This window comes from Halichoerus grypus, chromosome 4 (genome assembly GCF_964656455.1).
Source record: "Halichoerus grypus chromosome 4, mHalGry1.hap1.1, whole genome shotgun sequence".
In the NCBI taxonomy this organism is placed as follows: Eukaryota; Metazoa; Chordata; class Mammalia; order Carnivora; family Phocidae; genus Halichoerus; species Halichoerus grypus.
In genome coordinates this window covers 94459049-94475616 of record NC_135715.1, presented here as the reverse complement: position 1 = coordinate 94475616, position 16568 = coordinate 94459049, and the positions used below count along the sequence as shown (strand labels likewise).

General features: G+C 49.8%; 1 protein-coding gene across 1 annotated transcript in view; it reads left to right on the top strand.

The window, feature by feature from the left end:
- The window catches only part of MARCO (macrophage receptor with collagenous structure), a 34584-nt gene extending 26325 nt beyond the window's left edge, over window positions 1–8259 (top strand). Inside the window, exons 12-16 of the mRNA XM_078069974.1 lie at window positions 3810–3854; window positions 4845–4943; window positions 5473–5517; window positions 6074–6265; window positions 7997–8259. Coding sequence (XP_077926100.1) covers window positions 3810–3854; window positions 4845–4943; window positions 5473–5517; window positions 6074–6265; window positions 7997–8127 — 512 coding nt within the window. The 3' untranslated portion in view covers window positions 8128–8259. The remainder of the gene's footprint in view (window positions 1–3809; window positions 3855–4844; window positions 4944–5472; window positions 5518–6073; window positions 6266–7996) is intronic.
- The last annotated feature ends 8309 nt before the right edge of the window (window positions 8260–16568 follow it).

Below are 16568 nucleotides of genomic sequence, written 5' to 3'. Positions count from 1 at the left end.
TGGATGAAAACAGAGAAATTATAGTGCCTTGGCTTGACCTAGGTTAACAGCCAGATCCCATTATCGTGCATTAATTATTTAAAAAAAAGAAGTCTGTTTATGATTAACAATGCCTTTGGGCCAGGCACTATGCTTGGGATTTACTCCTATGATCTTAGCTCATCTGCCTGCACCCCTGAGTTTCATCACCCCTACCTTACAGCCGAGGGAGCAAACACTCCCCGAGGGTGAACAATCTCCTCGGGGTCTCACAGTTAATATACTCTGAATCTCAATCCCAAAGTCAGATCCCAAAGTTGTGCTTTTCCAGATTGTGTTGCATAAAATAACATAGAGTGTAGGACTCTAGAGAAGTCCGAATTGCCTGCACCTCCCATTCCATAGTAGATGGGTAAATCCTGGCTCAGTCACCAAATCCTCCTGTTGTAAACGGTCATTTACCATACCCCAACCCATTCAGGTGGAATGTTTCCCCGTGTTGACACCTCTTGAGAGAAAGCAGCCATCTCAGATTGAAGATAGTGAAGAGGAAATTTTTTCGGTCTGTCGGTAAGACAAACCGCAACATATCACGTAGGGCATTATCACTCAGCAGAACTTTCTCCGAAGGTCATTTCCTTTACCATTCACGAAGCAGCATTTTACCACCCCCCAAAACTTAGTTTTTTCTAACCTTTGATCTTTCAAAGGATTTCAGAATTATCTGATTTGGGGGAAAAGATTGCAAAGTACAAAAAAAACCCCACAAAAATTAATTTTAGCTCTAAATCCCTTAGCCATTTCAAAGTTTGTTGGGCTTTGATTTTCCTCTTGAGACAAAGCTAAAATGCAAATAACCTGAAATCCATTTTCTCATCTGTATTGGAAGATATTTTATTGTGAAGGTAAGCAACAAAGAGTAATTCATAATGGCAATTAAGCCCTATATTGTGAATATAATTTTTCAGTTCATTCCAGTCCCCACATCGAAGTACTGAGTTAGTCCCAGAATTTATTACATTTTACCAACTCACATTTCTAACTTGTCGCTTATAAAACCTGTCCTCATTTTCCTCTAAATCTCTCAGGGATATCTGCAAAAGTCTACACGCATCCCAGTTTTGGTCCCCAACCCGCCATCTTACTTCTGCTACATAGCTCAGTCTGTCAGTTATTAAACTCATCCTCACTCTGTCAGGCTGCACTTAGCCTGTATGTCAAGATGCTACTTAAGGAGTTTCCTAATGTACCGGAAATTTCTACATTAAATCAGAGCTGGAAGATCTGCTCCCCAACTTGCCCCAGGCCTGAGTCTCCTCCTCTGTGGAATGTGAGGAATAGTCTAGAATAATATCCAGGTCCCTGCTAGCTTGACAACACTCTGGGTTTGAAACTGGCAATTTCCCCTCAGAGCAGGAACATTCTAAGATTTTAGGCAAAACACCAGCTGAACACTAAACAATAAGGAGATGTTTGCTTTCTAATGACACGATTTTCTCGGGAGAAAATCATTTCTCTAAATAAACACCTTGCAAATAAATATTTTGGGTCCCCTCAGCTTGATACGTGTGTGATACCCAGAAAAACTCAGTTAGCTGTGGTTTAAAGGAGAAACCAGCATTTGTTTGCCTCAGAGACAGGAAGGCTGCTCAAAGGTGAGCTGGGAAGTGGTCCTTAATGCATCAGTGAGGTTTGTTTAGGGCAGTGTTACTCAAAATGTGGTCCTCGGACCAGCAGCATCACCACAACCTGGGAACCTGTTAGAAATGCAGCATCTCAGATCCACTGACTCAGCATCTCTGGGGTGGAGCCTGAAAAGCCAGTTTGTTTCCCAAGCCCGGTACAGGCAATTCTGATGCACCCCTAGTTCGACTACTCATTTAGGGGAAAGGGATGGCCCAGGGTAGGCTGGGAGTGTCTTTGAAACCAGGTGGACAGCCTGAGTGGAAACTCCAGGAAGGTGTGAGCTGCCGTGCTAATGGGCCACAAGGAGCTACAGCACCCAGTGGGAGACCAAACGTGGGTTACAACCCGACTTCACCACTCCCTCCCTGTGTGACCTTGGATAAATCACCTAGCATCTGTGACTGTGGACTTCCTCCTCTTCTGTATAAAGGAAAATGGCACTACCTTGCAGGGCAGCTGAAAGGTGGAATGAGGGTGTGTGTAAAGCTCCTAGCAGCGGGCCTGGCTCAGCAGATGCTGAGTCCCCGGGAGGGGAGGGCCTGGGAAGGAGGCTGTGAAAATGAGGTGGGGGTGGGGGTCAGGCCATGGGGACCATGGACCTAGGAATAGGGGAGTCCCTATGATTCCTGTCTGTACAGAGTGTGCTTGTCATTTGGTGCTTTGGGGACAGCTGGAGATGGGCACTTCTTTGGGAGGGGACAATAAAGGGAGGTCACAGGGTCTGGGGCCCCTGCACCTTGCTTCCAGGGACAGACTCTCAAGGTAGAGGTTTCTGCAATATGGCGGTCTCTAGGCCACAGACAGAGGGCCAAGGGTCAAGGTATGGACTGTTTTTCTATTTACTAACAGCCAAAGGCAGATTTCTGAGTGTGGCTTCTCCTCTCTGATCTTGACACATGCAATTCAGATGCTGATGAGCAGAGGAAATTTGTGCTGCCTTAGCTGGGTCACCTCAGGTCCCCGGGGAACAATTAGGGGGCTTGTTGGGCAGCGAGCCCGGAGCTCATCTGGGCCAGGGTCTGAGGTGCTCCCCCCGGAGGGGAGACAGACCCACGCCAACAGGGTCCGTGGGGTCCCTGTGGCAGCACTTACTGAGCACAGGCCAGACACGAGGCTCAGCCCATGACACAGGCGACTTCATTTCAGTCTCACGACCACCCCTGAGGCAGCCAGGAGACTCAGAGCAGGAAAGTGAGGCTCCCAGAGGGCAGCACCTTGCTCAAGGTCACAGAGGCAGATGCCAGCCCGGGCCGGCTAACTCTGGCCACTTTGCTGCCTCAGGGGGAAGTACGCCATCCACGGGCAAGGCCAGAGAAGGCTTCGCAGTCAGGTGACATCTGACATCTTAGCAGGTTTTACAGGCTTGATCTGAGTTCTCCAGGGGATGGAAAGGGTGAGACATTCTAAAAAGAGGGACCGGAGCAGGTGCAAATGTCCTGCGGTGGGCCGGGGCCTGCCTGCCAGGGTCTGACGTCTGAGTTTCCCTCAGCTCTTGGAAGAAGCTCGCTGAGCCTCAGTTCTGTCCCATCCCTCACATGAGGGGCTGAACTAGTTGCCCTCTCAGATCCTTCCAGTGTGTCCTGCTTTTCCGGTGCCAAGGTCTGCAGTAGCAGCTCTGAGCTCCTGGGGCTTCTGACCTAACCACACGAATCCTTAGCCACATTAGGGCCATGATGAAATGAACCAACAAATGCTATGGAGCATCTGCTGTGGGTGAGGGCCCCCAACACCACTGGCGGCCAAGGAGTCCCCTCCACAGCCTTCTAGAAATAAAGATGACTTTATTTTCAAAATATCTCTCACTTCTTTTCCAATAAAATGCAGGCAGGAAGGAATGGGATTGGATTTATACACCGAGTCAGGCTACCATCGGACAAAGAAGGCCAGCCAGTAAATCCAGAGTCCATCTGTCTGTTTAACTCTGACTTTCATCCACTACCTTTCTACTTCACCCCAACACGTGTCCCCATTTATCTGCGGTCTGTCTCCTTTTATGCTCTGCTAAGGAGGCTTTAAACAATCGTGGAGAACCAATGTATCTTTCCGTCTGCATTAATCAGACAAAAGGTAGAGGTTGTCTAAGATTAAAAGTGTCTAATATCTAAGTTTTATTATCTCCCCCACCTTTTGTATTTCGATCTTAGGACTTCAAGGACAGAAAGGAACAAAAGGAGAATCAGGAGTTCCAGGTAAAGGGCTGGCTTCATTTAAATTTCTCAGAATGATGTCTGGAAAGCCTCGTGCTTGGAGGGCAGGTCTTGTTGACTTTGAACGTGCTGCTGTCACCTTCCCCCAAAGCAGCTGGGGCCCAAGCCTGTTTGCGGCTAGGACTCCTGTCCTCTGTCCCTCAAGCCTCAGATTCTTCCCCTGGAAAACCTGGAGAGGGACAGAACTCAGGGCCCTGAGGCAGGGGAGAGGGGCTGAGCTGAGGGTGGGGAAGGGGGAAGATGGGGCTGGAAAGCTGGTGGTCAGCTGGTGGCTTCAGGCCGTGCAGCCTCCGTGGAGCTGGGCAGTCTTCCTCTCCAGGCCCCAGGCTGCAAGGCCTCTGTCTGCTTCCCCATGTCTGTGTTGGTCCATCTCCGTCTTCGTCGGCCCCCTGAAGCTTCTCCCGTCCTCCTCCTGCTGCTGGCCCCTGGCCTGTTACGATCACCTCAGTTTTCCAAGCCCCTGCCTGTGGTCCATCCCTGAGCGCAGCGCTTCCCACAGAGCAGTTCTAGTCTCCTCCACAGCCCCGCCCTGATGCGTGCCAACGCGAAACTTCTCAGACACATTTCTTGAACTGTCTTTCTTCCTCCTGAGTTGGATATTTGGTTCCTATTTGAACTTACTAAAGGAGATCTCGGAGGCCTAGAAACATTCTAGCAAGTTCTCCCAGAATGGCCAGAACTTCCACACAATTAGGTGGTCTGATGAGGACCGACAACCTCTGGAATCAGCTGTTTTGACCTGTGTAGCACTCATGTGAGAGTCAGTGGGGAGATCACAGCAATACCTAGCCCCCCCACCCTCAGCACCTCTCCCAGGTGGGCCAAAAGCACAGGCTGAACATCCAAACAGCCCACTCATGGGGGCGGGGAACGTGCTTGTCAAGACAACCCAGTCATTAAAGACCAAGGTCCTTGGTCTCCCTTGGAAAGCAGAGCGGAACATCTGAGGGAAGCGGTCTCTCTCCTCTCCAGGTCCTGCGGGCATGAAGGGAGAAATGGGAAACCAGGGCCTGGTAGGCCCCCGGGGTCCACCTGGACTGAAAGGCCAAAAGGGAGAGCAGGGAGCGAAAGGTAAGGCCTCAATCTGTGATTTGTGGGTTCTGAGGAGAGGCCCTGTTGTAAGGGGTTTGGGAGTTTTCGGATCCAGAGGTGTAGAGGTTTATTGGCTCCCTGGACAAGTTCCGTGCTGGGCTTGCCCTCAGCCCTGAGCACACGGAAGTGAATGAGGCACAGCCTGGGCACCCAGAGGGGCAGACACGCGAACGTGTGCTTGCACGATACCCGGCCACGCCCTGGCCCCCAGAGCTTTCCACAAAGGAGATGCAGCCCACTATCCGTCTCTTACCTGTTCAATGCTCCTCACTAAGCTAACTTAAATCCTTCCTGCTGTAGGGCAAGCCTATTTCATCTTGCTCAACCAGTGGTGCTCGTGGTACATCTAGTCCCCAGGATGCCAGGTCACTGGCAAAGCTGGAGGAGAGAATCTGCCCTCCCCACCCCCACCCTCGTCCCTGCTGCGAGCAAAGAAGGGTGAAGGGGTCCTGGCTTGGTTTCCTTTAAATTGTGTGTGTTCTTTTTTTTTTTTTTTTTTTTTTGGCAGGATCTTCTGGAGCGCAGGGAATACGGGGAGAAAAAGGTCAAAAAGGTAATTATTAATTATTATTAATTCTGTTCTCTTTAATTGGTGCCTTCGAGAGAACGCTGTACTTGAAAACTGTAGGTGTGGTAGAGGAGAGACCCTTATTCTCAGAGAGATTCCTCATTTTGGGAAAAGCTAGCAGACTCAGCCTTTGACTAAGCCTCCCCAGGACGACATAGAACCACAACACAACTGTTTAGCTCCCCTCCCCCACTTCCTTCACTTTCTCTCTTCTTCCCTCCCTTCCCCTCCTTCCCTTTCTCCCTCCCTCCCTTCTTTCCCTCCTGCCATTTCCCCCTCAACTTTTCCTTTCCTTCTCCCCACAAGACAAGGCAAGATGCAGCCGGCTGGATAGGCAGGACCAGCCGCAGGTGGATGGAGGCTGCTCGCCCGGTTGTGTTGGTGTCACATGCGGGATGTCCCCGGCTCTGGTGATGGCCGAGCAAGGGGATTCCCCCTGCCCCTGAATAACAGAACTTCCAACAATGAAAAGGCAGAGCTTGCATCCACACAAAGCCCGAGGCTGCTCTCTTCACCTCTCCCACGTATGTCTTTCACCCAGGTGAACCCGGACTCAGTTATCCGGTGCAGATGGTCAGGATTATCGGCACTAGGAACCGAGGCCGGGCTGAAGTTTACTATAATGGTGTCTGGGGGACCATCTGTGACGATGACTGGGACAATTCAGATGCCACTGTCTTCTGCCGCATGCTGGGCTACTCCAGGGGAATAGCCCTTACCAATATAACACCTGGTGAGTGGGTCCTCGGCCAGGAGCCTCTTTCCTGGAAGTTTTCCCTTTGGTTGCAAGTGACTCAGTGAGTTTGGGTTAAAGAAAAGGATTGGCTTAAGCAACTGAAAAGTGCTGCTGCTCAGTGCCTTCCAGGCTGGCCACCCCGGGACAAAGGGGACCTGGACAGCAAAGGCTTGGCTGGGGCTCTGGCTGGCCTGGCTTGGTCACTGCCTGTGCAGCCCGGGAAGCCAGACTGCTCCATGGCCAAGGGTGCTGGTGAGCCGTGGCTCTCTGAACGACAGCGAGGTGCTGGTCGTGGCAGAACAGAAAAGTTGCAGGGTAGGCAAACACAGGTGCTCATCTCAGCTATCTGGAAACTAGAAGCCAGGAATGGCCATGCTGTGATCATCCTCAAGGAGAAGGTACAAAGGGAAAAGAAAACAAATCAGAGCAGGGACTTCCTAAAATAAGTTTTGGAAAGATATCCCAGGGTGCTAGAGACTCGGCCTATCTCTTTCAGCAAAAGGTTCAAACTTTCAATAAAGTAGTTAAGTCCCCAGGCTGAGACCATTTCTTTGGCCACAAGAGTTGACCTGGCAGGGATACTAGGCTGCCTTCTCCTGCCCCCACCCCCAAACACTCTCTGCCTTTCCTCCACCCTACAGTGCCTACTTGCTTTTTAACCTGAGTTATATATATATATATTTATATGGATATTTATGGATATAAATATATATATATTTATATGGATTATAAAACTCCTTTAAAGTATGTGTTTTCCTCATATAGATTACACTTATGTAGATCGCTACACTGTAAACTGTGTAAAAGTGTAAATTACTGTAACCAAATACAGATCTTCCTGAGTTTATGATGGGGTTATATCTCAATAAGCCCATAGTAATTTGAAAACATTGTGTCAAAAATGCATCTAATACATGTCACCTACCAAACAGCACAGCTTAGCCTCGTCTGCCTTAAGGATGCTCAGAACACCTACACTGGCCCACAGTTAGAAAAAATCATCTAACATAAAGCCTACTTATAATAAAGTGTCGACCAGCCCATGTCATTGATTGAATACTGTACTGAAAGTGACAAACAGCATGGTGGTCCGGGTACGAATGGTTGTATGCGTATCGTATATTGGTTGTTTGCTCTCATGATCACCTGACTGACTAGGAGCTTCTGCTACCCAGCATCACAAGAGAGCATCATCCCACATATCCCTAGCCTGGGAAAAGACCACAGTTCAAAATCCCAAGTATGATTGCACCATCATTAAGTTGGAAAATCATAAATCAAACCATCGTAAGTCAGGACTGTCAGTCATCCCGCTGTTTTCCTCTGTGCTGTTGATCTGAAATCAATTATATCCAAAGGAGGGGATTTGGAAGAATGTGTGAATGCTTTTGAGCCAGAGAACGGCCTGGTTCAAAGGGCATTTGAGGAAAGTGGGTTCCACAGCAGGGACTAAGCAGGAAAGAGACAAACACTGGGAGGCCCCCAGGAGGAAATTTCAAACAGAGCACAGATTAAGTATTAATAATTAATAATAGATTATATATCTTTATCTTAATCTGTCTCACCTAATCTTTGGATGAGACTTTTGTTAAAGGGCAGAAAGCAGGAGGGAGGCAGAGTCATGGCAGGAGAGCCCGAGGGGCTGCAAGGGAAATTGGTAGCCTACCCCAAATGCAAGTTTGGCCCTAATCCTGCTCTCCTCTATCTCCCTGCTTTCCCTATATCCAGGCAGTGGGGAAATCTGGCTGGATGACGTTGCCTGTCGAGGGACAGAGACGAGCCTCTGGAGTTGCCAAAAAAGCAACTGGGGCTCTCACAACTGCAACCACAATGAGGATGCTGGCGTGGAATGCAGATGACCTCCCACAGCCCCTCCACCGTGCTGTGCCCAAAGTGTCTGCAGACATGGACACTCAGCTTCTCTGGGGGAGGGCCAACACTCTCTGAGGGGTCACTCTGGGCTGGGGCCACTAATAAAGCTCAAAGCACGACCTGGTAATGTCTTCTGCTGTGGCTGAAATCACTAGTTCATACCTCCCGTCCCTTATTGATGAGCCCACTCAAGGGACACATTTCACTGAGTTCTCACAGGGGGACAGTGAAGTCTCAACTTATAGCCAGGGGGAGGGTGCGCTCGAGGGGGACCTAAATGCGACGTGGAAAGTGAAGAGTGCCTGTAGTCAAAACGAGGCATGCCCGTCCCTTCCCCTTAAGCTCCCTCACTGGAGCTGTTCGCCAGCAAATGGGGAGGTGGGCACGCAGTTGACACCATGTTGCATGAAAAACAGGAACTGTGCCTTTAAGCATGAAAATTGGTTTTCTTAGGATGTGAGCTCCATAAATGAGAGGACTGTTGTCTGTTTTATTCACCCATGTAGGGGCTCAGTAAACATGTATTTAATGAATGACCGAATTAAACCAAGAAGGTAGAGCAGCTCATGTTCTGAGCAACTTGGCTCCCCCCTCCCTTTTCAGGCTTCCTCTGGGTTCTAAACTTTCTGAGTGCAATCTCACTTGCACTCTCTCTCTCTGTGTGTCTCTCTCTCCCTCTCTCTGAACATCTAATTAGTCTCTTCCCTGCACTGCACAACACCAACCACCTCTTCATTCTCCAGGCAACCTCCTGAGAGATCTTTAGAAATGACAAAGAAACCACCATACTGATCCCTGCCTAAAGCCTTCAATGGCTCCTCCTTCCCCGAGGCAGTGGGCCACACTCATCACCTGGCTTGCAAGGAAATGCCCCTGACAGTCGACCCCACACTTCCCTCCCGTAACCTTGATGCTTCGTTTCCTCTCTATGTTACATCCAGTATCTCCCACACATCACACGACAGGCTCTTGCTGTTTTCTGATTGATTCCCTGAATAAATGGAAGGAAGGAAGGAAGGAAGGAAGAAAGGAAGGAAGGAAGGAAGGAAGGAAGGAATGCTAAGCAGAGCACTCTGCTTTTCCACACTGGAATTGCTTCATAGTCTTCCCGCAGCTGGAGGGCAGGTCCTGGTGCATCATACTCTAATTATTGTGACTAAGGACCCCCTACTCAAACAGTTTCCCAGGAACGAAGGAATGGCTTTCTCCAAAGGTGAATCTACTCTTCGGTCTTTTATATTTTATAAGGTTGGCTTTCAAAACAAATTCATGGAGCCCATGATGTACTAGGAGTATTGTAAATTTTAAAAGTTCATCTCTTCCTGCTGCCTCAACATGCCCACAAACACGCTGTGAGCACCCAGTCCCCTTCCTACCTCCCATGACTGTGAACTAGTGCTGGTCAAACACCAAAGGGCACCAAGGAAATCCCCTTGTGTCCTTTGCCTGTGTACCTACCCAGCCCCCAGGTAAAGGCCCTTACCCATGGGTTCCTCACGGTCCCTCAGCTCCCCACCTTCGTGGCTGAGCCTGGTCCCTTGGCGCTCTTCCCAAGTGGTCCCCCCTCTTGTCCTGCAGTGACTCTGTCTCTCTAGGACCTGTGAGTTTAATAAACTTTGTTTTCCTGCACCTCTCCTGTGTCCCCTCTTGTGGCAGCCCCTGAGTGACCATCCCCTAAAAGGACAGGGAACAGTAGAGCATCACATGATATGTGATATTATTCCCATCCTCTAAATGAGCCAACAGAGTCGCAGCGAGGTTAAGTGATGCGAGATTGTGGCTCCAATTCATCACCCTTCTGTCCGTGGCCTTCACAATGTGACTTCCCAGCTCATCATCAGAAGCCTGGTCTGTTGCTCGTTCACTCTCTGGGCATTCCCGGCACATTATGAACATTAGTGCGTGCTAGCCCACTGCGGGAAAAGTGAGCATGTGGAGCAGGGTCCTGTTACCCCGGCTGAGGCCATCCTTCATCAGCCAGCCTCTAGCTGGCCACAGTCCCAGTAGGGAGTTCAGCCAAGGCTGCTCAAGGAGGAGGAGGAGGAGGAGGAGCTAACTGTCCAACCAATCCACGAACTCATGAGCAATCACAGTTGGTTGTGGGTTAAAGCCACTAAGTTTGGGGTGTGGTTTGTTATATAGCAAAAACCACCTAATAAAATGAACTTGACTAAGGACCCACAGCTGGTAAGAAGCAGAGAGGGATTTGAACCCAGGTCTGTCTGACACCAGTAAGATTAAGAGACAAAGGAGAGTTGCTGCCCCTTGCACATCTGCTCAGGCAGCTCCTCTCATAAGCTCTCAGGCCAAGCCAAGCTGAGAAAACTTCCCTTCCAGAACCACGGGCGGAAGGAGGGTGGGCACGGCACGTGGCCGCAGTGTGGGCACACTGGTTCTGTGGCTGATGGGCGGCTGATTGTGGGGCCGAAAGGAACTGGGTAAAATTAGCATGACGCATCTTCAACGGCCAGAGAGCAGACTGGGGTGGGGCTGGCGCCGAGGAATGTTCGGCATGACCTCCTAACCTCTGTGAGACACTGCTGTTCACTTGAAGTAGTTCTCCTCCCGCTTCCCCTTCCCCTGGCTGAGGCCCACAGGACAGACACCAGCATGAGGCAAGTCGGGCTGAGCAGGACAGGGACGGCAGGTGCTCCAAGAACCCTGCGAGCACAAAGGCCTTGTCACTTCCTGCCCAGCAGGGCAAGCCCAGAGAGCTTCCTGGCACCCAGCTAGAGAGACGCAGCTAAGAGCGCAGGTTCTGGAGCCAGACTGCCCCATAACAGGCTTCTACCTGGACAGTCAAGGTGTTGAAACTCTCTGGGTCCCTTGTCTATAAAATACAGGAACAATTGCTCCCTCTCGGAGTTCTTGTGAGGGTTAATTGAAATCATAAGTCAAAAGAAAGCATTTAACAGGGTGCCTGGCACCTGGTGAATGCACAGTGTTCGTTACTACTATCCTTGAAGACCCTCCACAGCCCACCCCTTGCCCCGGCACTGCCCTGCTGGGCCCTGTGCTCCAGCAGGCAGGTTTTCTTTGGGATCTCCCATCCGCACCAGGCGTGGGGGGTAGGACACACTAGGACGGGGCGTCCAGGGCCCCACACAGATGGAGCTGGCAGTGGGTCAGGCTTACTGCGGCTCAGGCTTGTGAAAGACAAAAGGTAGGAGCAGGATGGGGCATGTGAGCCTCAGACCTGCTTGTCTACATGACTCTACAGGGAAATGTGGAGTGAAGACTGCCCCCCAGCGGCGGCTCACGCTGGGCAGGAATAGCCAAGCCCTAGACCTTGCCCCTGCCCCCTTCCGACGCTGGCCAGGCTGCCCTGGAAGTGCTAGACCTTGACCCGGAAGCACGCAGCCTTGACCCGGAAGCAGAGGTGAATAACGAAGCGCCACCTCGGGGCTAGCGCCTTTGTGCTCCCGCAGCTCAAGGGCAGGTTCTCTTGAAGTCGGAGACCTAGGAGGCCTCTGTGCCTGCCGAAGATGGTTTGGGGGAAAGAGTATGGGATTTCGGATCAGATTCAAATTCCAGCACCAGTGACCAATTGTGTGGCTTTGGGGAAGTCACATAAGCTCTCTGAGTTTCTGCTTTTCCATCTGTAAAGGGGGGAATAATGATGATGATGATAAAAATGGTAATAATATACTGGCTCGTGTGGATTCATGGCTGTGCTCTTGGCACTTACTGGGAACTGAATAACAGCAGCATTTACTGGGACAGCTTGACCCCAAGCTTCCATTCTAACTTACATGGCTCCCCACCCAGAATATCTTCCCTTCTTCCACCCACCATGCCAGAATCCTTTCCACCCTTTATGGCCCAGTTCACATTGTACCTCCTTTAAGAAACCTTTTCTGGTGGTTCTCACTCCAGAGAAAGCTTTCCTTTCTCCCACTCCCAATAGCCCATCCGTGTAAGGAAGGAAAAATCAGCACAGAATCCAAGATTTTCTGAGGGCTGACTGTGGTATGCACCATGCTAGATGCGTTCTACTTTTGTGCTGGTTACCCTGATCTTAGTTATTCTTCACAGCAACACTGAGTAGAATGTTTCCTTATTATCTCCATTTTATAGATGGGAAAACTGAGGATGGGAGAAATAAAATGACTTTTTTTGGTCGTTAAAACTCATCTCCAGGTCTTCTAGCTCTGAATACTTTTTCCTTTGCACCATGCTGGACTCAAGAAGCAGTCAGAAAATGTGTATTGTTGCAACATAGGAATCTGCATTAAAATCATATGCAAATGACACTCCCCTGATAGGGATGTTCTAAGTCTTTGGGCCTGAGAGGATCAGAACTCAAAGAATTTGTTCATTTAAAAGCTCTTCCGTTCCCCTTTGTGGCAAAGTAATCAGAGGCAAATAAGATCAAATCCAGGAATATAAGCCATCAATTCACAAAAGAGAGACCATAGGCCAATAAACATTTTTTTTTTTTTAAAGTTCATCCTTACCTTCAATAAAAGAAATGCAAAAATAGTGAGGTCATTTATTTGCATGTCAAATTGGCAATTAAAAAAAATCCTTGGTGGGGGGGCCTGGGTGGCTCAGTTGGTTAAGTGACTGCCTTCACCTCAGGTCATGATCCTGGAGTCCTGGGATCGAGTCCCACATCAGGCTCCCTGCTCAGCAGGGAGTCTGCTTCTCCCTCTGACCCTCCTCCCTCTCATGCTCTCTCTCTCTCATTCTCTCTCTCGCAAATAAATAAAATCTTAAAAAAAAAAAAAAATCCTTGGTGTTGGTCAGAAAAGCTATGGCCATTAACCCCTCCTTCCCCTCCGCCTTTCCTCCTACCTCTTTTCGTCTGAGCCCCAAACGCCTGGATCCAGCCAGCAAGATGGCACTCAGCATAGTTTAGAACTGTTCGTTGGCTCTCTCTCTGCTGTGTGGGCAGGAACTGTGTTTGTCTTGGTGTACTCCCATTATTCAGCACAGTGCATGACACACAGTGTATATATATCATGTATGTGAATGTATGTAAGTTGTATATATATATATGTAATAAATAATTTTTTAAATATATATATGCTTAGGGGAAAAAATTGGAAAGAAACAGCAAAATGTCTCTCTTTGGCAGGATTATGATTGATTTCATCTTATTTTTAATTAATTTTATCATGGCCTTTATTTTATTTTTTTATATTTTTCCATGAGTAGGGGGTTGTCTACCATGAGTATGTATTTATAAGCAGAAAAGAGATTGTTATTTAAAGTAAACAATAAAAGTACAATATGCATCATCAAAGAATCCAGAATCTTCCCCATCCTGGGCTCAGACTTTCAGTCCTGGTCCCCCTGTGTGCTGCTGTGTGTTGCTGAGTGTCCTGGAGTGCAGGTCCCTTGGAGGATGAGAGGCATGGGATCCAGAAAACATCTATGCTGCATGGGCTGTGAAGAGAAATGGGGCCACAGTGGAGGGAGATGGGGGTTCAGGGAGGGCTTTATATTTTAAAACAAGAGATAGTCAATCTTGTTCGTATGTTCATGGGAATGGCCCAGTAGAGAGGGAGAAATTAGTAAGTCAGGAGAGAGGGCATAATTTCAGCAGCTAAGTCCTTACGAGGGCTAGAGGTCAGAGGGGTTCTGAGCAATTGGTGGGAGCAGGATAGCTCCTCGATGGCAGCAGGAAGAAAGGCAAAAATATGAATATGCAGAAGCAGGTGTATTTGGTTGTAGGAAGATGAAGGATAGGTGGACTTCTCATGTGATTACTTCTGGGTTCTCGAAGGGCAGGAACCAAGGTCAGCACCTGAGCAGCGGGGGAAGGAAGGGCTGCTGGGGGCCACGGGAGAAGAATTCGACTCTAGGGTGGGGAGGGAAGGCCTGCACTGGTGCCGCCACTGGAAATGTTGTGGGCAGGGGTAGTCACGCAGCCATCCACTGAGGGCTTACCCTGTGCCAGGCACCCCTTCTCTCATTTGATCTTCAAAACAACCTGCAAGAGGCAGACCCTAAATACACAAAACAAACTGATGGTTGTCAGGGTGAGAGGCGATAGGGAAAATGGGTGAAGGGGGGTAGGAGGTACGGGCTTCGCCTACGGGCTGACAAAGTCACAGGGATGAATGGTACAGCATGGGGAATACGGTCCACAGCACTGCGATGGAGTTGCATGGTGACAGATGGTCGCTACATTTGTGAACACAGCATAGCGTTACAGACTTGTCCAATCATTACGCTGTATACCTGACACTACTAGGATATTGTGTGTCAACCATACTTGAATTACTTGAATTAAAAAAAAAAGCAAAACCTGCAAGATAAAAATTCCTGAAACCATCGTCCAGATGAGGAGTTATGTGTTCAAGGTCACACAGCCAGTGGAGGTGGAGGGCGGATTTGACCCCAGGCATGTCTGATGACTGAGATAAGTTGGTCCTCCACATACTCTGCTGAAGACGCCTTTGCTGAGCCTCACGCCCCGCCTCCCCTTCTGCCCTGCTGGGCGCTACCTCGTGCCACCGCTCATCCTCCCGGTCAAGTCCTGTTTCCTGAGAAACCAGCAAATTCGGGGGCTCTCATACGTCTATGGGAAAGCTGCTAAAGCTTTAACGTCCTACCAGGAGAGTTCAGAGGTGTTTTTGACGAGGGCTCCTCTGTATTTAATACTGAGCACTTCCACTTGCCTTTCCACTTGCCACCACCCTGGTTCCAACCTTACCGGCTCACGTTTGTATTTTCTTCTGATTTGCCAGACATCCACCTGTGCCTTCTACGAGGGAGTCCTGACACAAAGATTAACAACCCAGTTCCTGTCCCCTGTGGTCAGGGTCCAAGGGGGGAAGCCACAAGTGAATATATTCTCAGTACAGAGTGATGGGCTGGGCTGGCCCAGGAGTGTGGGGGTCTTTGCTCTGAACCTCGATCAGGCCCGGGGTCCAATTGGAATTCCTTCCTTCGGTCCCACTCCCCAAATCTATACAGTAAAACCTTAATGAACACAAGTGAAACAGCTGTTTAGTGTCTCCCCGCTAATTGCACTCAAAGTGGTACAAAAGGTAACACAAGAAATTTGCAAGTTTGTTAAGATACACATTAAAATGGCATTTTTAAAAAAAATCTGGATGTTCTTATTGCGGGGCTTTGATAAGCTGATGAAAGCTCTTCTCTGGCCCTCTAGCCCTTTTGGCCGGGACTGGGAAGAATAGAGCAAGAGCTGAGCAGGGGCTTGATGCGCACTGGTCTCCAGGCGAGAATTTGGTAGACCCTGAGCAGTGACTGACCATTGCAGGTGGTGGCGGGACTGCTGTTGAGGAACAGTCGGAAAAGGGGTGGGTTTCAGGCCTCTCGCCTCCCTCAAACAGAACCTGGCTGCGTCCGGCTCAGGGCCTGCTGGCTGGACCGTGCTTTCCCTTCAGGTCACGAGGCCTGGGGGCTTGCTTCTGCAGACCAACGGTGGTTCGGGAGATTGTTCTCACTGTGGGCACGCGGGGGCGCTGCAGGCCGTGCTCAGCCTGTCAGGCGCCTGCCTCGGTCTCTGGCTCTGACCTCCAGAGGCTGCGGGTCCCACCAAGCTTCCCTGGCCGGCGGTGCCGCCCGGTCCCAGCCTTCCTGCCTTGAAAGAAATACATGCCTTTCATTTGTGCCCAGCCTGGGCCTCCACTAAACTCCTTCCTCCTTCCTTCTTCCTCATCCCCAGGAATAAACAATCTACAGCTGGCCCTAGACAGAATGCTTTCGAAAGGGCATGAACTAGGGGTCAACACCCTTAGGATGTAGGGAAACTTCCATTTATTAAGCACTGACTGAATCGGTATCATATGAGGTTCTTTATATGTATTAATTCTATAGAAATTTCCACGAGAGTCTATCTATAACTCCCATTTTACTGAGAAGACAGATGAAGTTCAGAGAGGTTAGGTTATCTGCCCAGGGCCACACAGCAAGCTGGTATGCAGCAGAGCTGATGGTCTACACACAAGCTGACCCAGAAACCCACATTCTTCTCCTATACCTGCCATCCGCTTCCCATACCTACACCTCAGGGTAAAGAACGTGGGCAGGAGGAGGTGGGTACTCCAGCAGGTGTGATGGAGGGACTTCTGAAGAGTTTTGGGGGAAAACTGAGAGTTCTATAGCAGAAAAAGCACCAAAGTAGTCAGGCGACCCACGGTCTAGTGTCTACTCAGTCAACTTCTGGATTGTGACCTCCAGCCACGTCCTCCTCCAGCGCTCAGTTCCTTGTGTGGACAAGGGAGGGTGAGACTGAAGCGCTGCCAAGCCCCCCACCATATCTGAGAGTCTGTGCCTGCGGGATTCCCCACCTAGGGGCCTCATCCAAGGACTGGCCAGTGAGGACAGAGAAGAGCCAAGAAGGGCTCATGCAACCTATGTCATGGTTGTGCAGTCTGAGAAGTAGGGTCTGAGTCCCAGAGAGCCAGAGCCCCTGAAAAGTGCCCCCCACCCAAGGCCTGCTTGATGGTGG